General features: G+C 38.4%; 1 protein-coding gene across 2 annotated transcripts; it reads right to left on the bottom strand.

Moving 5' to 3' along the window:
* Positions 1-2,624: 2,624 nt before the first annotated feature.
* On the bottom strand, positions 2,625-21,567 carry CASP7 (caspase 7). 2 transcript variants are annotated; one of them, XM_063307197.1, is made up of 7 exons: positions 21,547-21,567; positions 18,134-18,250; positions 8,922-9,064; positions 7,090-7,218; positions 6,473-6,648; positions 5,322-5,460; positions 2,625-4,926 (listed from the first exon to the last, which is right to left on the bottom strand). In XM_063307197.1, exons 2-7 carry the CDS (start codon positions 18,238-18,240, stop codon positions 4,676-4,678), a joined length of 945 nt encoding a protein of 314 aa, XP_063163267.1. In that variant the 5' UTR covers positions 18,241-18,250; positions 21,547-21,567; the 3' UTR covers positions 2,625-4,675. The 2 variants fall into 2 exon arrangements, with proteins under 2 accessions (XP_063163267.1, XP_063163268.1); XM_063307198.1 differs by lacking the exon at positions 21,547-21,567 and adding an exon at positions 20,746-20,767.
* Between the last annotated feature and the right edge of the window lie 305 nt (positions 21,568-21,872).

The raw sequence follows: 21,872 nt of genomic DNA, 5'->3' as shown, positions 1-21,872 counted from the left end.
AATGGATTTTTCCTTAGATGTTCTCTGCAAGTTTGTAGAGATAGTGAAACTCCATCCCATCTCTCCTTTCCCAAAGGTCAGTGAGGGGTCATGACTGGCTCAAAACGATTTCTACAAACATTGTGTGATGTAACTTTTTAATTTATCAGAAGCTCTATCGCATTTTACTGGATGGAACCTGGGGAGCAAATTAACCTTAGACTAGCAGGAAGCTGGGCCACAGCTAGCAATTGCTGGTCTTGTCCTATCTGTTGTGTAATCTGGGCTATTGCGTAAGTCAATTGGTTAGTTTGAGCATCTGTCCAAGTCTGATGCAGATTCAGCTGTTGTTTAAACTGGAGTAAGATATTACTGTCTTATTCAAAGTCAACAGTATGGCAAGAGGGTTTGTATGACTTGGTTTTCGGAAAAATTGAAGCTGAGTTGCCTGAGAATAACAAGTTGCTGAAATTGTCAAGCTTCAACAGGAATCACTCAAAAACACACACAAGAAAATCCAAGAACTGAAAACTAGTAATATTTATTAAAGAACACTGAAAGCCAGTATCAAAAGAATGTCAGCAGCTGAAGTAAATAGTGAAGTAACCTTATTTATAAAGATTATGTTTTAATATTTTTACATTTAATTTTTCACCCCACCCTACATACCAGGATACTAGGCTTCCCCTTTGGGAAGTTTGTTTCCCCATTTTTCAAGTGGTCAGACTTGCTCTTATCTGGTTTCTTACTGAGACTTACATCTCAAACCACCTCTACATTAAGGATCATGTTTCAAAGTGGCAAAGCAAACACTGCACTGATTTTCTTTGCATGTGTTTTCAACTGAGCCAGAGTTCTTGCTTCAATTTTAAGCAAGCCAGGGTCATGAACCACATTGATATGGTTTATTGTCTAGCATAGAATTGTTTTGAAGACAAGAATCCTCCCATTGTAGATGTTGTGTAGAAGCAAAAAATGTTGATTTTATCCAGTCACTGATGCAATTGGATTTTCCCCATGGCTGGTAACATCTGAGAAGAGGGCAATGAAGTTGGAGGAATTCACTAATTTTATGTGCTGTGGTGTGCCTTGCACATGAGAAATCAGACCACCATCCAACAATAAGCCAGGGCAGAGGCAGTTGGGATTTGATATGGGGATGACAAAATGCTGGTGGTTTTCCATTGGTTCAAGGGCAGAAGGGGAGCACTTTAACTGAGCTATAAGGAAAGGTCCCAGTATTATTGCTTCTGATGAAGGAATTTTCTGCTGTCAAACCACAAGGAATTTTTTTCTACCATCATAGCATCTCTGCCCATATAATTATATCTGCCCCAAATAAGCCCAAAGAAGACATGATGGTATTCCAAAATTGCCAAGGGAAGAGGGACACCAAGAATCCTATACATTTTATGCAAACCTGAAGTTGAGAGCCAGTTTGATGTAGTGGTTAAGGCACCAGGCTAGAAACCAGGAGACTGTGAATTCCAATCCTGCCTTAGGCATGAAAGTGACCTTGGGCCAGTCACTCTCTCACAGCCCTAGGAAGGAGGCAATGGCAAATCACTTCTGAAAAAGCTGCCAAGATTTCTTGGCAAATCCAGTCAGTCAAGATTGACTTGAAGAAATAAAACAGAGACGATTGCACAACTGGAAATTGTACTGTTATTGAAACAACCCCTGGGATGTTTTAGGTGAACCTGTAATCATCTCAGCACCAAAAATGATTTGAAATATACTACTTTCTAGGTGCTGTAAGTAAATGCTAGGTAACAGATTAAATATTTTTACCCATATTTTGCTGAGATTTTTTTTTTTTAAAAACTAAAATTATAGTGTTCTAAGTCACCATTTTAAAAAGAAATTTACTCTTTTAAGGATTGTTGTGAGCCGCCCAGAGTTGCTGAGAGTTGGGTGGCATACAGTTCATTTAATTGCCCACTTGATATGTGACTCACATGTCTGAATATGCACACATATTTTAGTTTTAACATGGGCTTAAGGAACAAGGGGAACCTGAGAACAAAGAAAACTACATTTACAGTACTGGCAGAGTTTACAAATCATGCTAAGCCAAGCTTCATGTGGTTTTTCCAGACCGACTCAGAAATGCCAGGAATTGCAGGTGGAACCCCCTCGTGTTCCACAGCAAGATGAGGTAGTGGATACTAAGCTTAGATGACAAATTAATGGCAGACAAATCCCCACTGTGTTAACAGAATATACCCTTCAGATCATGCAAATACAAATGGGGAAGTTTTTCCATATGTTTACTAGAACTATCTGGTCATTTATAAAGGATTCCAAATTAGATTAAGACCCATGGTTTGATGCAGCAGAGATTCCACTTATGTTCTGACGCAAATGTGTCCTTCAAATATATTGGAGTACAACTAGCAGTGGCCATCCTTGTTGGGAACTGCAGTCCAAACACTCTTTTTCCAGTATATATACTATGCTGAAGATAACTTTCTTTTTGAGCACTGAATATAGAAGAACATTTGGGAGCTACAAAGCAAATCTAGAGGAGCACATTTTGTAATGATAGCTTGATTATAGTAATGCAGTACACCACCAGTAATTTCTGCAGATGAGAGCTGCCGAATGCCCAGTAGCTATCACTCCTCTTCCAAAGAACAAGCAGATTTGTTGTACTGTATATCTATGTTCATCCCATTAGCATTTTCATCCTTGGAACTCATTAACATATTTTCAAAGAAACATGGTTTTTGCATATACAGAGATTGGTTAATGTGAATAGTTAAATACAGATGACTTACAAAATATAATCTCACCTTAATCTGATCAACTTGGGGAAAGGGTGTCTGTCATTGATGACTAACCACTAGGTCAGAAATTATATAATCCTCAGCAATTTCATTATGCAAATCACATAAACGCAATGGAAAATTTCTGTTTTATTATATCTGTGAATATTTGGTGATAAACTAAGGGATTTTTAGATATAACTATCCTGTATTAACTGCTGGTTAACGTAAGCATTTCAAAATACTTGACATTCTCATTTTATAAGATGAATGGAAATAACTGTTTTTGAATGCTATGATAAATATCATTTAAGGTGAATTTTATTGTAAACCGCCCAGAGTCCCCCTTTTAGGGGGAGATGGGCGGTGATAGAAATGTGAATAAATAAATAGCTTAATACACCTTCATAGGGCAGAAATGTAAACTAAGAATTCAACAGTGTTATTGAGTCATTGAGAATATTTTGCAACTGTTTGCAAGACCCATTACTAATACAATTCTGTACTTACATTTAACATTTTATTCTCTTTATGCAGAATGTAGGGTAAGGAGAAGATATTTATAAGATTATAATACAGCAATAATTGAGTTCCCTAGTACAGAACTGTAATCACTCCACATCCCAATATAGCAGCAACCTACTTTGGTTGGTTGTCATGTATTTTATCACTGTCTTCACAGAGCACTGGATATCCTGTTGTTGTGCCAAAAACAAACAAACAAACAAACAAAACACCTGATCCCAAAGATTAAATTTCAGGCATTTTCCTAAGTGCGTGTGTGTTTGTGTACCGTATGTGCATCTGAAAACTATATTGTGAAAATGGACAAAGTTCTTAAACCATTAAGAAAGATACTCTAATTGTGCAATAAGTTGGCAACTCTATGAAGTGCACCTATTGCACATGTGCAGTGACAATACAGGTTTCTTGTGAAAATTAAAAATTTAAGTGTTACATATTGGCTGTATATTAAGAAAATAAGGAACCAACAATTATCACAAAGGGTGAAGACACTGCAAGAGAAACTTGTTTGTGAAAACATTGTGATTATACACAGAGCATGAGAACAAAATTGTGGTTCATTAACAGTAGCAAATAATTACAAGAAAATAGAAATAATTTTCTATTCTTTTTACTTGCTGCTTTGTAGAATTATGGTTTGAACAGATCAACAACCTATAATATTGTTCTATTTATATGCTTTATATCTATACTATACAAAATGACTTTGATATAAAATTATTTTGGGGCAGAATAGATTGTACATTGTATTTATTGTTCAATTATTTCAAAAATGTACCAGCAACATTTCTTCATTTTGGATAAAAATAAGCAATTTATATATCCTACAGAACTGGCTGCCAAAATAAGGAGAACAGGAGAACTACTAACAGCAGACCCAATGAAATTATGGAGTTTAAATTAATAATAATGAAATCAAATCCCACACAAATTCATGGATTTAGGCTTCTGACTAGGTATGGATCCCACCTAATGATTTTAGATGTACACTGGGATGAAAAAGAGCATCTAAGCATCCTCACTTAGATTTCTCTACCATTTTATCATTTTGATAATACTCCTTTTTTCCTATTGCAGATGTTATTGGAGGTATTTGACAAATACAATTATTCTCATGTAATTAATCCAACAACAATAAATCTAAAAAAGAAGTAATTAATATAGGAAAATGAGCTATTTCTATGAGGAGGGGAAAGCAAGACTCCAGAGAAATATTGAATAGTCACCTCTAACAACACAGAAATTTGTGGCACTGTGAAAAGCATTATATTAATCAACTGAGGTAATCTTGGTATTGCATATTTCAAAAGACTTGTATTAATTTTAACTCTAGATCTAAGATTGTCTTTGGCTGGAAAAGTTCGGATTAAAAATATACTACAAGTCGTAATGCATTATGTATTTTAAACTTGCTGTGGCAGCTCCACTTTACAGAAATAAAGTTCTTTGGTTAGTGTGGATACCACACAAGGAACCTGCTTCTTCCTGGAGTAGCGTGGGTCATCAGACTGAGATTCGTAGTTTCTTGCTACTTGGTAATTAACCTGGGTCAGAATTTGCAGGATCTCCAAATTTTTGCCATACTCTTTCAGCACCGAGCAAAGAGACTGCACAAACCAGGAGCCTTTCCCTGGATTTCTCCAGGAGTAATAACCTAGAGATAAGAACAGGGAAATGTCCTTTAATGACAGAATTAGTATGTCCTGTAAAGACAAAAAGGGTGATGTACAGAATTTAACAACTGGAAGAGAGGTTGCGTAGACAAGCAAGCTTTTCCTATTTACTTAGTTGTGAGATAACAAACTTTCCTCTAGCCCCAATTAGATGATAATTTTCCATTTTTGTCTTAGCAGGCACCCAATATCTGCTAGATGCTGAGTTGTCACTAATACGTAACCTTTCCTTGCTAAAATTCATTGTAAAGAAAATATGTTCCCCATAAAATAGCCCCTTTTCAAACATTCAGTTTTCAAATGCTTACATTATCTGTCATACTTTACATCTGACCCATCTTATGTCAAATTGTTACTTTTTTCTCCCCAACAGTACCTGGTACAGTGGAATATGCATACAAAAAATCTGCTTCTACTGGAATCTTGTATCTTGGATTGGCATCCATTTCCAGAGTGTCATCTGAAGAACATGAATCTGTCTGAATCCCATCATCAAATTCAGAACCCCGACATGCCTGAAACCATAATTCTCATATGCATAAATGACACAGGAAACAAGAATCACAGCATTTTAAGATAGTTCTCTAATAGATTCATGTCATAACTGAAAGAACACCTACACTTTGTAAATTAAATAGTGTATATTAATGATTTCTACCAGGATAAGCACTGAAGTGTACATTAATGACTTCTACCATTGATAAGCACTGAGGAGCTCCATCAAAAACATTTTTAAGTCTGAGGTCTGCAGCATAAATGTTTCAGCTGCATTTCATTTACTAGACTCTGCTGAAAGGCCAAGCTGTAGCTACAGGGCATATTATTTATTATTCATAAAGTATCCAAGATTATACTTACACCTAGTTTTGGGAGATATCTTTGTCCCTGGGTTATCCAAAATACATAATAACCAAGAGAAAGCCTTGCCTCTTAGTCACAGAGGTAAACAATGAGAGGAGGATGTCTAGAGACCAAAGCTGTACAGACAAGCCATGGCGATTATGCTTGAGATACGAGCTTCCTTATACAAATCCAAATTACTGGACTATCTAGCATCATTCACACTGATAGGATTAGACCTCCCGAATCTCCAACATCTTAAATGCTAACAAAATTAGTCTCAGCCCAGCTATGCTTAGTGTCCCTTCTCCACACTGCAGAATAAAATATCATATAACAAAGTATGGGCAACTGTGTCCCAGAAAAGGTAAGAAGGGAACCATCAAGTACTTCCTGCAACCTGTTATGGCATGTGCAGTACAAAAAAGGAAAGATTCAGATTTTTAAAGGAATGACGGATGAAGACAGCCCAGATTTTCTCCAAAGATCATAAATGTATCTATGTAATATTATACTAAAAAATGTCTGTGAACTTTGGCTCTTTTTACTTGCAGTTTTGGTGGTGTTTTAAAATATATCAGAATCTGGTATGTCAAGCTATTTCAGAGTCAGGGTATTTCTGGCTTCGTTTTGTCTTGATAAACATCCTATCCTTTGAGAACTAACAAACAGCAAACACCTTCTTACCTGAATAAAAAACAATTTGGGTTTTCCAGTGAGGCTTTGGCATTTGTCTCCTCTGAAAAGAATTGTTAAATCCTTGATTGCCATGAATGCATCTGTACCATAGATACGACCCTCATCTCCATGGCTTAATAATATGCAGGAAAAACAAGCAGCATCACTGTGGTCTTCATTGGCAGCTATGAATCAACCACATCTTCCATCATTAAATGAACGTTTCATTCAGCTCTTCGTAGCAACAACTAAAAATGGCATTTTCCCAACTAGATCTTTTGTCTTCCTGCTAATTTTTAAAGCACTGGCTTTAATTTAGGGAGTTTAGATTCTGGGTATGAAAAACAGCACATAGCTTTAATAATCAATAATCTTAAAACATTATAAGCACTGAAATGGGTATACATTTTCATGATCCTAAAACTCCAGAGAAAGAAGTTGATTTGTGACTTATTACCCTTTTCCCCAACCTGTGCTGAGGCTACAATTGCCTGGAATTCCCAGCCATCTGGCTATGCATTTTTTAGTAGTTATCCCAATGTATCTGACCAGCATCAACTTGGAAAAAGCTGTCCAAATAACTAGTCCTGGAGATAGCTAAGAAGTCACATTAAAAAAATCAGTACCTTCACTGAGTATTTCCTTCATTTTCTTACAGCTGAGATCATTATAGATGGAAACATCAAATCCAATGTCACGAAAACATTTCTGCAGGTCACCAGCATCTTTGTCAGTACCGTTTCGTGTACCCATTCCTGATCCAAAACAAAGAATGTCACAACTGACTACATGAAAGGATATGTATTTGTCTGAGAGAAGCTTAGATTTTAAAGTTCTGAATAGTTTCCACATAATAGTTTGTCTAACATTTGCTGAAGCCCAAATTATGCTATTTTTACTTTTCTGTAACGGCAAGTAACTGCACTTAAAGGGAGTGAGCCAGCAACTACAATTATGCATTCACAGTAATTGTGACTAAACATGGGTTTATTTAAAATACTTAAATAAGCCTTTCTTTAAGATGCAATCAAGTGAACAGTTGAACAAAACTTCCCATAAAAAATAGCAGCAAACAAAGAAGTAAATGTATTAATCAAAACATAAAAGCTCCTCCAAGAGAGCTATTAGGTGTTTAGAACAACTTTTCAAAACCAAAGCCTTTTCTAAACAAAAAGGTTTTAATTATGGCTACCATGCTGGATTACAAAAATCTATTTGACTGTTAGATGGCAGCAGAAAAGACGTATAGCTATTAATGCCATCCATCTACCCATTCATCTGTATATTGATAGCTCTATTTAACACCCTGGTGGAAGCCCAATAAGAATTCTGAAGTCCACAAGGACGAACAGGATGGATTACAGTTAAATCTTGGCTTTACAGACTCTTACTTGGTAAACTTTGGATTTAACAGATAATTTGAATTTAGACTGCTTTGCCAAACAAAGGACAGAATCTGTTGTTTAGGGTATCTCAAGGTTTATACATTTTATGTACATTTAGATTTAACAGACATTTGGCTTTAATAGACACAACTTCCCCCAAACAGTCTGTAAAAGGGAGGTTTCACTATATTTTTTCATTCAAAACAATACTTCAGTACAGGCAGTTCTTGGTTAATGACCACTCATTCAGTGACTGTTTGAAGTTACAACAGCACTGAATGAGTGGTGGTTATGACCAGTCCTTGAAGTTACAGCTGTCCCAGCACCCTCGCGGTCATGTGATCATGATCCAGGTGCTTGGCAACTGGCTTGCACTTACAATGGCTGCAACGTCCTGTGGTCATGTGATTGTCATTTGTGACCTTCCCTGCCAGGTTCCCACAAAGTCAATGGGGAAGCCAGCAGGGAAGGTTGCAAGTTGCCCCTGTAAGTCACTCCACTCCCGCAACTTTTTCTCCTGAGGATCTCATACCCCATAGCATGTGCCTGCCCACAGCACCCCCTGCCTGCAGTCCGCTGTGCATGCCCGCCTACCTGGCCATGCTTGTGTGGCACTGCGGCAGCCACTGCACACTCTCCTGCACCCAGTAGCAGCTGCACCTGGTCCAGCCGCAGTAGCCATTTACCCGCCCGCTGGCCTTGTGAGCCACCCAGGACTTGCGACTTCCTGCTGGCTTCCCCATTGACTCTGCTTGTTGGAAGCTGGCAGGAAGTCGTGGGGAGGTCTTAACTTAACCCACAATCCTTGCTTAACAATGGAAACAGGGACTGCTGTCACTAAGCAATATGGTCACGTGACATCATGATTTATTACAGCATTGCTTAGCAACAAAAATTCCGGTCCCAATTACTGTTAAATGAGGACCTGTAGTTTATTTTAAACAAGAAGTCTCTTGATATTAGCACATTGTGATATATCACTTAGTAAAAGTATTTCTTGTTCACACATTTTTTAAAAAAGAGTTATCACACAGGAATTATATTAATGCGCTGAGAGAAGAACAAAGATGTACCTGTATCTTTTGTGAAGTTCTTATTGTTTATAATAATGCATTTACCAAGCTTCTTATAGGCTATATTATATTGAAATGTAGGGGTAATAATTCGATATTGGTTACTGGAAGAACCCTCTGGTTCCCATTCATTCTTCTTTTTGCTGTAGAAATATAGCTAAATGTTATTGTGAAAAGAATGCAAGTGATCTCTAAACAATAATTACCCATATGTTTAGTGAAACTATATATATAATTAAAAATGGTTTGCAAACATATATATATAATTTTTGAGTGCATAATTCCCAATATATCTAATTTTCTGTGCTATTTAATCTACTTCCTTAATAGTTGTAGTGCACTATACAAAGGAACATAAAAGACACTGGGAGCTCAGGGCCATATCTATCAATCTTGTTTCTGTCAATGCTGAATTAATTTATCATTGATACATTTAATTACACTAGTCAGTTCACAAAGTAGCTTTTTAAAACTATACTATTTTTTGTATGTTCAAAAAATAATCCTGGATATAGTCCTATTTGAAGTCCACGTTTTAGTAAACATGGTAACATAGCCAAGTGGCATGGCTATGAAAGAGGTGCACTGCATTTGGAATGTGCTTATTTATTTATTTTATAAGACTGATATGGCCGCCCATCTTAAGCAACACTGCGTGGCTCACAACAGCAATAAAACCAAAGAATAAAACAATCATAAAACAGTAAAAGCCAGTAAAACCATAAAGCAAAACCCCTGCCCCTTGGGATGCCCCACAGCAGGCTCTGTTGCCCTCCTTCCATACTATCTACACAGGCAGTCCTATCCCAGCGCCTCAGTAAAAAGTCAGGTCTTATCGGCCTTCTTAAAGGCTAGAAGGGTGGGGGCCTGTCAAATTGCTGGTGGGGGGGTGTGCCACAAGGTAGGGGCAGGCACAGAAAAGGGATGCTTCCGAGGTCCCACTAGATGGCAAGATTTCAGGGAGGGGACCTGGAGTATGTCCTCCTATCTGAACTAGTGGGATGGGCAAATATTCTTAGGGACAGATGGTCCTGCAAATAACCAGGTCTGGTGCCATGCAGGGCTTTAAAGGTGATAACCAGCACCTTGAATTGCACCTGGAAGGAAACTGGGAGCCAGTGCAGCTTGTGCAATAAAGATGAACCTATGGGCACCAAACACTGTGCACGATGCTGCATTCTGGACCAGTTGTAACTTCTGAGTGATCTTCAAGGGCACCCCATGTAAAGTGCATTGCAATAATCCAACTGGGAGGTGACTAAGGCTTGAGTGACCATTGGCAAGGCCTCCTGGTCCTGGAAAGGGCGCAACTGGAGCAGAAGACAGATCTGTGCAAAGGCCCCCCTAACGACTGCCACTTGCTCATCAAGCAGGAGCTGTGAGTCCAGGAAGACCCCCAAATTGTGCACCAGCTCAGTGCAGGGAAGTGCAACCCTGTCCAGAGTCAAAAGTGATAAATTTTGGGGGGGGGCCAAATACCTAGAGCCACCCCATCTTGCCAGGGTTGAGCTGATGTCAGTTCATCCCCATCCAGATCCTCACAGCCTCTAGACACTTGGACAGCACACAACAGCATCACCTGCCCAGACAGGGATAAAGATGTATAGCTGGGTATCATTAGCGTACTGATGATACCACACCCCGTGCCATCAGATGACCTCACCCAGCGGTTTCATGTAGATTTTAAAGAAGAGAGGGGAGAGACCCATGCCCTGAGGCACCCCCCATTGCAGGGGCCTAGGGCTCGACCTCTCCTAATTCACCAACACTGACTGGAACTGGCTATGAAGAAAGGAGGAGAATCACCACAAAATGGTGTCTCCTACTCCCAACCCCCAGAGCCGGCCCAGAAGAATACTATGGTCAATGGTATCGAAAGCCACTGAGAGATCGAGGAGAGCCAGGACAGTTGCATCACCCCTATCCTGGGCCCTCCAAAGCTCATCAGCAAGTGTGACCAATGCCGTCTCAGTGCTATATCCTGGCCTGAACCCAGACTGAAAAGGGTCCAGATAATCCACTTCATCCAGGGACCTCTGAAGCTGCATGCCAACCCCCTTCTCAATAACTTCCTCAAAAAGGGAAGGTTGGAAACTGGACAAAAGTTATCTAACAGGGCTGGGTCCAAAGATGGCCTCTTGAGAAGGGGGTGCACCACTGCCTCCTTCAAGGCAGGTGGTACTACCCACTCCTGCAAATAGGCTTTAACCACCACTTGGACCCAGCCACATGCCACCTCCTAGGAGGCCTTAACCAACCAGGAGGGGCATGGGTCCAGAACACAGGGGACTGAGCTCACCACCTGTCCACTTCCTTGAGATCAACTGGCTTGAACTCCTCTCAGATAACAGGGCTCAGACGTGCCTTGGTCATCTCCAAAGGATCTGCCTAGCCAGAATCCAATTCCAAGTGAAGTTGAGTGACTTCATCTGACCTATGTCGAGAATATTCCTTACAGTGGCCCTGTAAGGGCTCCCCTGGTTCCTAGGAGGGATCTGGTAACCTGAAACAGGGCCACTGGGTGGCTATCTGTTGATGTAATAAGGCTGGAGAAGTAATTTTGCTTCTCCACCCTTATCGCCACAAGGTGAGTCCTAATATGGGCTCTCACCTGTGCTTGGTCAGCTTCACTCTTTGTCTTCTCCCAGCTCCCTGCTTGGTAAACCAAGATGCTCCATGAGATCCACGTACACAGAGAGTCCACACAGGCGCAATTCGGTCCAGCGCCCCCGTCACCTTCCAATTCCAAGCAGCAGTGAGTGAATCTGCTGAACTGTGTGCCAGAGCTTCAGGAAAAACCCCAAGTGCCCTCTGAAACTGCACAGGGACCATCAGGCACCTGGGGCTGTTCTAATAGGCCCCACCTCCCTGCTTATTTCAAACATATATTCTAACATTTCAATGAGCACAAGCTCCAGACCAATATCTATTTCTCTTAGAATGCTGTGTGTTCAAGACAATAGATAACATGTTAAAACATGATTTTTTTTAAACATAGTTTGTTACAATAAGCCATGGGTACCTTCCAGCATTACTCTAGTTTGTAATCATGGGTTACAAACTACAATAGCTGGGTTAAGCCAACAAACTATGCCCAAACCAAACAAATCTTATTATTGTTCTTCTGTACAATCAGTTGTAGGAGAGGTGAAAAAGGGATCTTCCTCATATATTTCGATAGAATAGAATAGAATATTCTCTTTACTTGGTATTTCAATAGAAGCTGGTACAGAGTGAAGTTTTCAAAATCTTTCATTACTAATGAGCAATTACTGTACAGACAGACAGACAGACAGAGGATCTACAGAAAGCTCCTCTCCTCATATGTATAGAATTCTGTCTCATGTCAGCTTTCTTCCTGGAGGTGCACAGCTGGACACTCATAGTATGACTTAGCTCATACTCATATATAAAATAGTAACAACAATTCAACAGTGTAACCAATTACCAAACAGGTGAAAGGTTTTCATTCACTGAGTGAGTTCAAGCAGAGGCTAGATGGCTACTTGTCAAGGGTGTTTTAATTTTCATTCCTTAATGTCCTAAATGGCCCTTTCAAATTCTAGGATTCTAGGATAAACCAAGTTATACTTTCCCTGTTAGTCTCTTGTCCAAGGGCATCCATTAGGACAAACAGGACCCCATCCAATAAGCAGACCTCAATCCAGTCTGTTATTTGTCCAGATATCACTATTTTTCATCTTGGGAATATTTGAAGAGGCACAGCCCTTTCCAGAAAGAGGAAGCATTTTCATCTAATAGGTGTTGTTAAGATCTTAGGGACTAGTCCTTGAAGATCTGTGCTGTGAAAGATTTATAAACATGTTACCTTATTTTCTTGTCCTATTTTAGGATGCCAGTACGTTTAGAGCCATTCAGGTCCAGACTCAGATTACTGGAAACCACCCAGATTTTGAGAAATACTTGGCAGAACATTAAGGAAGCAAATCTGGAGTGTACACACTGGGTTTTGGAATTTCCTACATTTATCTATCAAAGCAAGTGATTAACTGCCTCAATAATAATTGAAGTGGATCACTGATTTAATGAATTTTTTTAAATGTAGGGTCAGCTCAGTTACTTAAGGCAGAAAGGAAGATGCAGTATCTTTCAACAATGAATAATAAGCCTATTCCCTACAAATAGAAATACAAATGCAAGTTGAAGGAAAGATGCATCTTCCATGGATTATTCCTGTTGATTACAGTGAACCATTGTTTCCTCCTTAAACATGACCACATCTATACTGATCCTCTGCAGTTATCATCAAAATTACAGCTTGCTACAACTTGCTACTACATGGAGTATGTTTTATCTACTTATCTACTTTAGAGCCTCTTCTGATTACGTATGCATGTTACAAACCCACAAATTTAACATCAGACATATCCTGACTACTGTTTTACACATTAATTTCTTTAATTCATCTAACAAATCCATTATTCTATCCCATGCCATTTTATTGTCAATCCATTATAATTTTTTTTTCAAATTTTAAGTTCATTACTAGCTAACTTTAGGTACTAAAGTAATCCCCTCTTCCCCAGAGAGGATAAGAGAGAGAAAGAACAAACAGTACCTTGGTTCTTCATCAAGTTGTACACTACTCTGCATTTGAAAAATACGTCCACCTTATGCTGAGGAATACTTATAATCTTCTCTAATATCATGAGCATCTCATCAGGCTCACCCAACACTAGAGACTGAAACAAACTACAATGTGTTCACAGACTCAACAATTTGTCTGTGTCAGCAATAGGTCACGCTGGACTTTTCCATAAGGCTATTGAAATGGCCATTACTATGGCCTAACATGTAGCTGAGGTCATGTAGGCCTCTTCTGCTCCTGCTGACAGGCAGAAAATATGTATTTGCATCAATGTTCTTTTATTATTGCACTGTTGTTATCGTGCAGAATGAGAGAAAGTATACAAAAGCCAGGTATACCACACTGTACATTCAAGAAGCAGGAGGATACCCTTTAAAGCCAACATCCAACTTTGAATATTCAGCCTCACAATTTACTAATTCAATGAAGAAAAAAAAAGGCTTTCCAGTACATTTAAAGCAGTATGATGTAGTTACTTGTGAATTCGTGTTTTTATTTATTATTCATGTCCTTGTTCCATGTGAAAATTTTATACTCATTACATTTTTTAAATATATCTGCAGCTGTTTATTTTCAAACCTCAACTGAAAAACAATTAAGCATATTAAGTTCAACATGGACATGAGCTTGACTCAAAGAGGTAAACAGAGCTCATATAATCAAGTGTATAGGAAGTAAATACTCCAGCAAAATGATATTGTAATGTAAATATCATAGGGAGTAAAAACTTACATCTTCCTTTATCACAGCAGAATACCATACTGAAGTAACCACATCATGATTTATCAAAAATGGTAAAGCCAACATAAAATGTGAATAAAATAATATGTTCATAAAACTAGATGAGCATTAATGAAAGTGAAATAATTTAATTTTTGAATGTGGATTTTCTTTAGTTAATGTTTAGTCTTTGGATGTTTTTAATATATACCAATCTTTTACTGATAAGTCCAAACAAACAAACACATGCTTGCTCTGTAAGGTGTAATAGACATAAATATTGGGATGTATTTACAAAACTTTAAAAAAGTGTCTGCTTTGGCTATTTTCCATGCCAGGTATACATCATCTGAAAACAGATGTTTTGCCTCCTTCACTTTTTTCATTTAGATTTGTTGTATTTTCAAATACAGGCCATTTTTTAAGCAAGTTAAAATGAAAATAATAGGAAATATGGTACTGTATACCATTTCCACCACCTTTTCTAATTTTGGGGGGGAAAAACAAAAATAAAAGCTGGGGGGGAAAGGGGACAACTTCCCCAAAACCTTTTGTCTAATTTTTCTCTTTTTTTTCTGAGTTTTTATATCCTAACTCATCAAATAAGATGACAGCACAATAAAATACTGTGATATCATTTTTATATCTTTATAAAACTGTATGACGATTCTTACAAAAAAATTATATTGGCCTGCCACCTAGTGGGCAAAAACTGTACAGTTTTTTCTTTTTTAATCAGTGGCCTTATTGATACTTCCCTCATTTAAAAAAAATCAACCTTAACACTAATAAACTAGACATTCAATTTTTTTTAGCTTATGAAGGAATAGTTTATTAAGGAAAAATAAGATAATGATTAGTTTTATAATCTTTGCTGAAGTAAGATTTTAACAATAATGTTTTGGGTAGTGATCTGCAAGGGAAAAGGTAATTTGGAGAGCATATGATGGTGTGCTTCCTGAGCTTGTCAGCAGCTCCTTCAAGAAGCTACCTCTTTTCCTGGGCTCATGTATGATCCCAGGAAAAGGCATCTTTGATTTAAGGAGATTCAGACAGGTACGTGCATGCCCACACCAGCTTCTAACCACCTTTCCCATCCCTGCACAACCTCACCTTCCCTATAGAAAGGCTTCCTTCCTGCTTTTGTGAAATGGTTCATATGGAAGGAACCAGGACAGCCTTCTGGTTGCATTTTATCTCACTTGCTTAGACATCTCTTCCTTGAGATATTCTTATCAGAAGCAGATAAAGCACACTCCACTTCTGTTTTCTTCACTTCCTTCATCTCTTATTTGTTAAGCCATGTTCTAGCTATGAAAACAAAAAGGGTAGGAGACCCCATACATGGGACAAAATATTCTCTATTAACTAGCAACAGACAGCCTGTCCATGCTTGTAATACTAAACACTGTTTCTTTTCTTCAACATAAATGGCTGTTTCTCTTCTCTTTGGATGCATACATGTGAAATTTATGTACCTTAAACTCCCAGTTTATTGATCATGTTTTTATATTCATCTGAAAACAAACTATATCCAAAAGTAAATGTAGAAGCAGATATTCTTCCAAGATTAATTTAAGTAAATTGCCAACACCACACAACTTGCTTGGTCTTTAGACAATATTTAATTGAAACAATAAACAGTAACCACAAAACAAAAAAGTTGAAAAGAAAACTTGCATAATCGTGGCAAGAAAATCACTTAAGCCAACCTTACCCCTTCCAGCTGTGACCACTACTTCCATAATTTTTGGCCATGTTGGCTGGGAATTGCAACCTCCCAACATGTGGATCAGGCTGGGAAACCTGTATTTTTTTTACTGCTTAGATAAAAAGTTCTCTCTCAAGCAGAAAGTGAGAAGGAACACTCTATGTCCCGTCTCTTTTAAAACATAGGATGTTTTAAGTTTTAAGAGAAGCAGGATCTATAGTGCTCTTTGCTCTCTGGATTTGATTCATGAAGCTGTGAAGCACTGCAATGCTCGAAGACTGGGAATGGCTGCTTTGAGGTCCTCCTGAGGTCTTCTGGGCATGCACACATGCACCTGCTTTGTTTTACTGGCCATCCAGAATCTTCTCTCAGTGCCCATACATGCTCTGAAGACCTCAAAAAGGCCTTTAAGCAGCCACTCCTAGCCTTTGACTGCCTGCTTTGAAGAACAGATCCAGGTTGCTCAAATGATTTGCACAGGCCTAGTAAACAGAGAGCCAGTTTGGTGTAGTGGTTAAGGAACTAGACTAGAAACCAGGAGACCATTAGTTCTAGTCCCACCTTAGGCACAAAGCCAGATGGGTGACCTTGGGCCAGTTGCTCTCTCTCAGCCCTCGGAAAGAGGCAATGGCAAACCACTTCCGAAAAACCTTGCCAAGAAAACTGCAGGGACTTGTCCAGGCAGTCATCAGGAGTCAACGCTGACTCAAAGGCACCCCCCACCCCAAACAAACAGTAAACATCCCTGCAGTACAAGACTAGAAAAAAATTTCTGATAAAGCTCTCTATCTATGTAGGTCAGGTTCTATGTGCATAGGAACAGATATTGTGAAATGAGAAGCTGAAACCTTTATTCGGAGGGATTTCAAACCTTTTTCAGGCTACAGAACAGAAAATTGCTGGAACCCATGATCAAGAGCCAAAGAGGAGATAGAAAACTGCTGTGCTCAAATGAACTTTTCTTTGCCCTTAGGCTCTCTCAAAGCCCCTCAAATCCTCATGAAACCCTAGGATGAAAATCCTGCTCTATTCTACTATATTACTCTAAGCCCATCTCAAAGGCAAGGTCTTTGATTATTTTGTAATACAGTAAACACAACAAAAAGAGTAAAATAAAAAGATTCATGTACTATGCTTGCCTATAAAGTAAATGCATTTTATTCAAAAACTTGTTTAAAAATTTATATGCTGACTTTCATAACAAAAATGTCCATAAAGGCCTTTTAGAAAGCATCTTAAAACCAGTATCTAAAAATGTTAAACAGCAACATAAAATAATTCTTCATCCCTATTAATAAAATTTTCAAAACAAATTCAGTACAATTGAAAATCTAGTCTATTTTCCTTAAATGTTAAGAGATGAGTGGCCATATAAATCAATCAAATAAATAAATAAATAAATAAATGCAATACTTGGGGATGGTAATAAACATTTCTCTCTAAGCAGGGATTTTCGTGGAGTCTGAAAAAATCAAATTCAAACTATTTTGAATTTCAAATGTTTTATTTAAAGGATGAAATGGACTGCTTCGTTAAAATATTTCATGCTAAAACAGCTTTTCAAAATAGTGGCATTTTGAATTTGAAACCTACACATGTGTAAACTTTCATTTTTATGGACCATCACTGAAGGACTGCAAAATAGATTACACACAATGCAACTAAATGGTAGCCCAATGGCCTCATTTGAAATACAAAATGTGATCAGGAAGTGCTATTCATCTCTCTCCAAATTCTTACTGATTAGCTGTCTGACACACCTATTGAATGTTGAATCTGAGTTTGTTGCTTTTTCTTCAACCAAGCATGACTTTTTCTATCAAAGAGTAGGCTACTATCATGAACGTATCACTGTAGTGTGTGGATTAACTCTAAACTATCAAAACTCTTCAAAGTAAGTAATCATTTAGATCCCAAAGTCATATGGATACAATTTGAAATGTTTTCACAAATGATACACTACTGTATACTGTATATTTCCCACTGTTTTAATTTGCAAAAAAGAATTCTTCAGAACAATTTGAAACTGATTATTCTGTCAAAAGATCCATAAAAATTCGTATGTCACAGAATAATTTTTCACATGTAATCTACAGATGACCTGTGATCACAAATTTCCATATACCTATTTTAGAGAAACTAAGATTTCTTATTTAAAAAGAATTTTCTTACTATCCGAAGATTGATAACCGATCAGTTCTTGAAGGTTTTGCATCCACTGTATCAGCATAGTCTTTTTCAGTACCTTCATCCATCTGTGGCGACACAGGAATGGACATCTTCTGCCAGCTATTTAGATAAACCACAGACACTACAATCAATCAACTCTTAAAATTAATATTTTTATAGCAGGATATACTTCTATCTCTCAAAAAAAATTGAATTTAAGGGTTAGACATTTGCATTCAAATTTAGGTTGAGATATGTTTTACAAAACTATTCAAATCCAGTTTTTCTGTTCCTTATTTATTACCAAACACTAATGGAGAGAAGAAGAAAACCACACACATGTATAGAAAACACACTTGCTCAAAGTAAAATCCACTGAATTGTATACACCTTAATTCCAATCAAGCTGCTGTGATTCCAGGAAAAGATACAGCTGCTTTAAGGTCTGTAGTCAAGTGCTGTATTTGTGTCCTCATGAGCTCTGAAACACTTTTGGAGATTGAATGTGAAGCACTGCATGGCCCATGTAAAGTTTAGCAATTTTTTCAGAATGTTATAGAAAGAAGTCATTAAAAAATCAGCTTTACAAATGGATATCCATTCTAACAAATAATAGTATTATTTTTCTGAACCAACTTCTTATATATTTTTCTCAATACAGACTTTCACACTTCATTAAATATCTAAAAATAACATTAATACTGAAACTTGCAAGACACAAGCTGATTTAAATAGTAATTATTTAACTCAGTGTTTTTTCAAACTTGGCAACTTTAAGATGTGTGGACTTCAACTCCCAGAATTTCTGGCTGGGAAATTCTGGGAGACGAAGTCCACAGATCTTAAAGTTGCCAAGTTTGAAAAACATTGAGAACTGAGTAAAAGACAGGCTACAAAGCAACTGTCAGTCACTGTATTCATAATGGATGGTGTTGGGGAGGGGCAATCTTGAATACACAAATGTGAGTTACAAGAATTTGAGAACTTCTTTCCCAATTTCCATTTCAATTCAAATTGTCCCATCTGAGTCTTTATAAATCAGATGGAAGAAATTAAACAGATTTAATTACTATTGTACTTAAATTACTATTGCTACCTAGATTTATGTCCTGGATATTTATATATAAATCTATATATCTTACATTGTCCTAAGCTCAGTTAAAGACTTATGGGAAGCAAAGAACAGTGCAATTTCTTTCATATGTCCTAAATGGATCTAGGTTTATATATTTTTTTTGAACAGTACTCCCGCAAATTGAAGATATCTGTAATATACAGTAATTTAAGTTCAAAAGAAAAATAAAATGAATAAGCACACTCAATGATCCCAGCTAACATGTGGCACAGCTATTATAGATTATAGTATGTAAAATGTTCCAAGGCTACTCCAACATTACTGTAAGTGTAGCAGTCTTTCACTTTATGTATGTTTGGGATAAAGCTGGGAAAACTTTTGTACTAAGGAGACTATACACCATGTGCCTGATGCAGTGCACTATAACCTACAAAAGTAATACAATATTGTTGACTGTACCAAGAAAAAAAAAATTCTAATCTAACTCAGTTATTTCCTCTACAGTATTTCCTCTGCACAGTGAAGGCCACATATGCTGATACTGAATCTAACCCCAAGGTCTTCAGAGGTCCAGCGCATAAGAAGGGCTTATACGTGTTGCAGCAGACATACCCTTTGCAGAGCTTGGGAGATAGCACTGGATTAACTGTACTGAAGATACCTGAATAATTCCAATCATATCTTCATATCAGACAAAAAGTTTATTAAACCAGGGATAGCCCATGACTACACTTGTTTGGAATTATTCAGCCTCTATAGCAATGTTTCTCAACCTTGGCAACTTGAAGATGTGTGGACTTCAACTCCCAGAATTCTGTGAGTTGAAGTCCACACATCTTCAAGTTGCCAAGGTTGAGAAACACTGCTCCATAGCCACTATGAACAGAAGACGTGTATCATCCTGCTCAGCACATGCTTTTTTTTTTTTAAGTACTTTACAGTATCTTTGTCAACTTGGAAAGAAGCACCACCCTGAAAGCCTCTGCATTATCCCTGTGTCTCCTGCAGCAGCCTCTTCTTCCTTAATGCGATAGTTGCAGAGTACTAAAGCAGCATGCAATTCTCCCTGATGCCTATCTTACGTTTTGCCCTGCAGCTGCTAAATAAAAGGCAGCACGTTTTGGATTCTGCCACCAGGTGGCTCTGACTAGAAGAGGACTGTGACAGGTGAAGACCTGGCCCCACCCTTTCACTGGCTTGTGAGAGAGCAACCACCAGGAGGTTTCTTTCTCTGTCTGAAAGAACTACAGAAGACCTTTGTAACTAAGAAGTACCTGTATTTTTTCCCCCAAGTTCTTTTTCTTTCATTTTAAACTGTAACCTTGAGAACCTATCCTGGATTATCTTGTGACTGATCTTTGTCAGCTTTTTTTCATCCAAAGAATAGGTAAGAATGCTTCAGTTAATAAGATGGGGAAAATGATATAACAGGCTCCTTTTTCTTGCAAGCAGAGTTTTCTATCCACCAGTTGGAGAGGATAGAGAAGTAAGCTACAATTGTACAACACACTAAAACACAAAGGAGCAGGCCTCATTTTACCTTCATCTCTTGTATGGTCCCAGACTAGTTCATGTGCTATGGCAGTGTTTCTCAACCTCAGCTGCTTTAAGATATGTGGACTTCAACTTCCAGAATTCCCCAGCCATCAATGCAGGCTGGGAAATCTGGGAGTTAAAGTCCACACATCTTAAAAGTGGCTGAGGTTGAGAAACACTGCTCTATAGCTTTGTCACTTGTACACATCTAATCAGCTGAGTTGAATGAACCATGGATTAGTTAACCATAGATAAGCTTGCCAAGTCAATAAAACCATAATAGCATGCTTGAAGAGCTGGTCTCAAGCACCCTAGCATGGAAAGTTGAAATACAAAACTAACTGCACTTTTCCCCACTATTTTCTTAGCTCCATGTCTAACAGAAATGTCTCAGGTCGGCTATCTGTGGCATGGAAAAGAAACACGATGCAGCAGTGGAGTGGAGATTTGATGCCGACCGAAGAGGACCAGCTGCCTGAAACCAATCAGAGAGGTAGACCTCCAACAGGTGCGACTTTTATTATTAGTTTTTAAAATAAAAAATGGCAACGAATTAGTACGACATGCTGGGAGGGGGAAAAAAAGATTGCAGCTCAGTCACTTTTCGGAGCTTCTTACGAGCGAGCCCCGGTGCCTAAATGTTAGCAGCGAATTAAAGCACAGCGTGGAATGCTTAAACACAAAGCTTTGAAAAGGGCCCGTCGTCTACCATGGAGTTTCCGAGGCACAGACGGGGAAGGTTGGAGGTGGGGATCAAGCCTTGGAAAAACCTGAATTTGTCCCTCCCGCACCAAGCGATACTTGCCCGCGCGCAGCCCACGACGAACAGCCTCTCCTCTTGCCGCGTCTGCGTTCTGCAATGTAGGGTCGAACGGAGAAGCGAAACCAAAAGCTCTAAAAACTTTACTCCCTGCAGCCACCCGGAAGTTGCCGCGGAGACTTGAATTCGGCGATCCGCCTCCGAGTCAGCCTCGGTCAGTAGCGCCGCCTTTGGGCTGAGCGCTGAGCATGCCTTTGTTTTAACAATGCTAGCCTGCCCTTTCCTCCTCCCCCAGGCAACTGAGCTTCCGTCTCGCCAGCCGGATGATTAACTACCTTTTCGTCCAGTCATACAGCATGACAGCCCTTCAC

This window comes from Candoia aspera, chromosome 6 (genome assembly GCF_035149785.1).
Source record: "Candoia aspera isolate rCanAsp1 chromosome 6, rCanAsp1.hap2, whole genome shotgun sequence".
NCBI lineage: Eukaryota > Metazoa > Chordata > Lepidosauria > Squamata > Boidae > Candoia > Candoia aspera.
Note: the sequence above shows the minus strand (reverse complement) of the source record. Positions and strands in the feature narration are given on the sequence as shown.

Coding starts and splice junctions, on each gene's coding strand:
- CASP7 (XM_063307197.1), bottom strand. CDS start 18,240: ATGTCCATTCCTGTGTCGCCACAGATGGATGAAGGTACTGAAAAAGAC. Junction 7,219..8,921: donor GAACTTCACAAAAGATACAG/GTACATCTTTGT, acceptor GTTTTGGATCAG/GAATGGGTACACGAAACGGT. Junction 5,461..6,472: donor CCAAATTGTTTTTTATTCAG/GTAAGAAGGTGT, acceptor TTATGGTTTCAG/GCATGTCGGGGTTCTGAATT.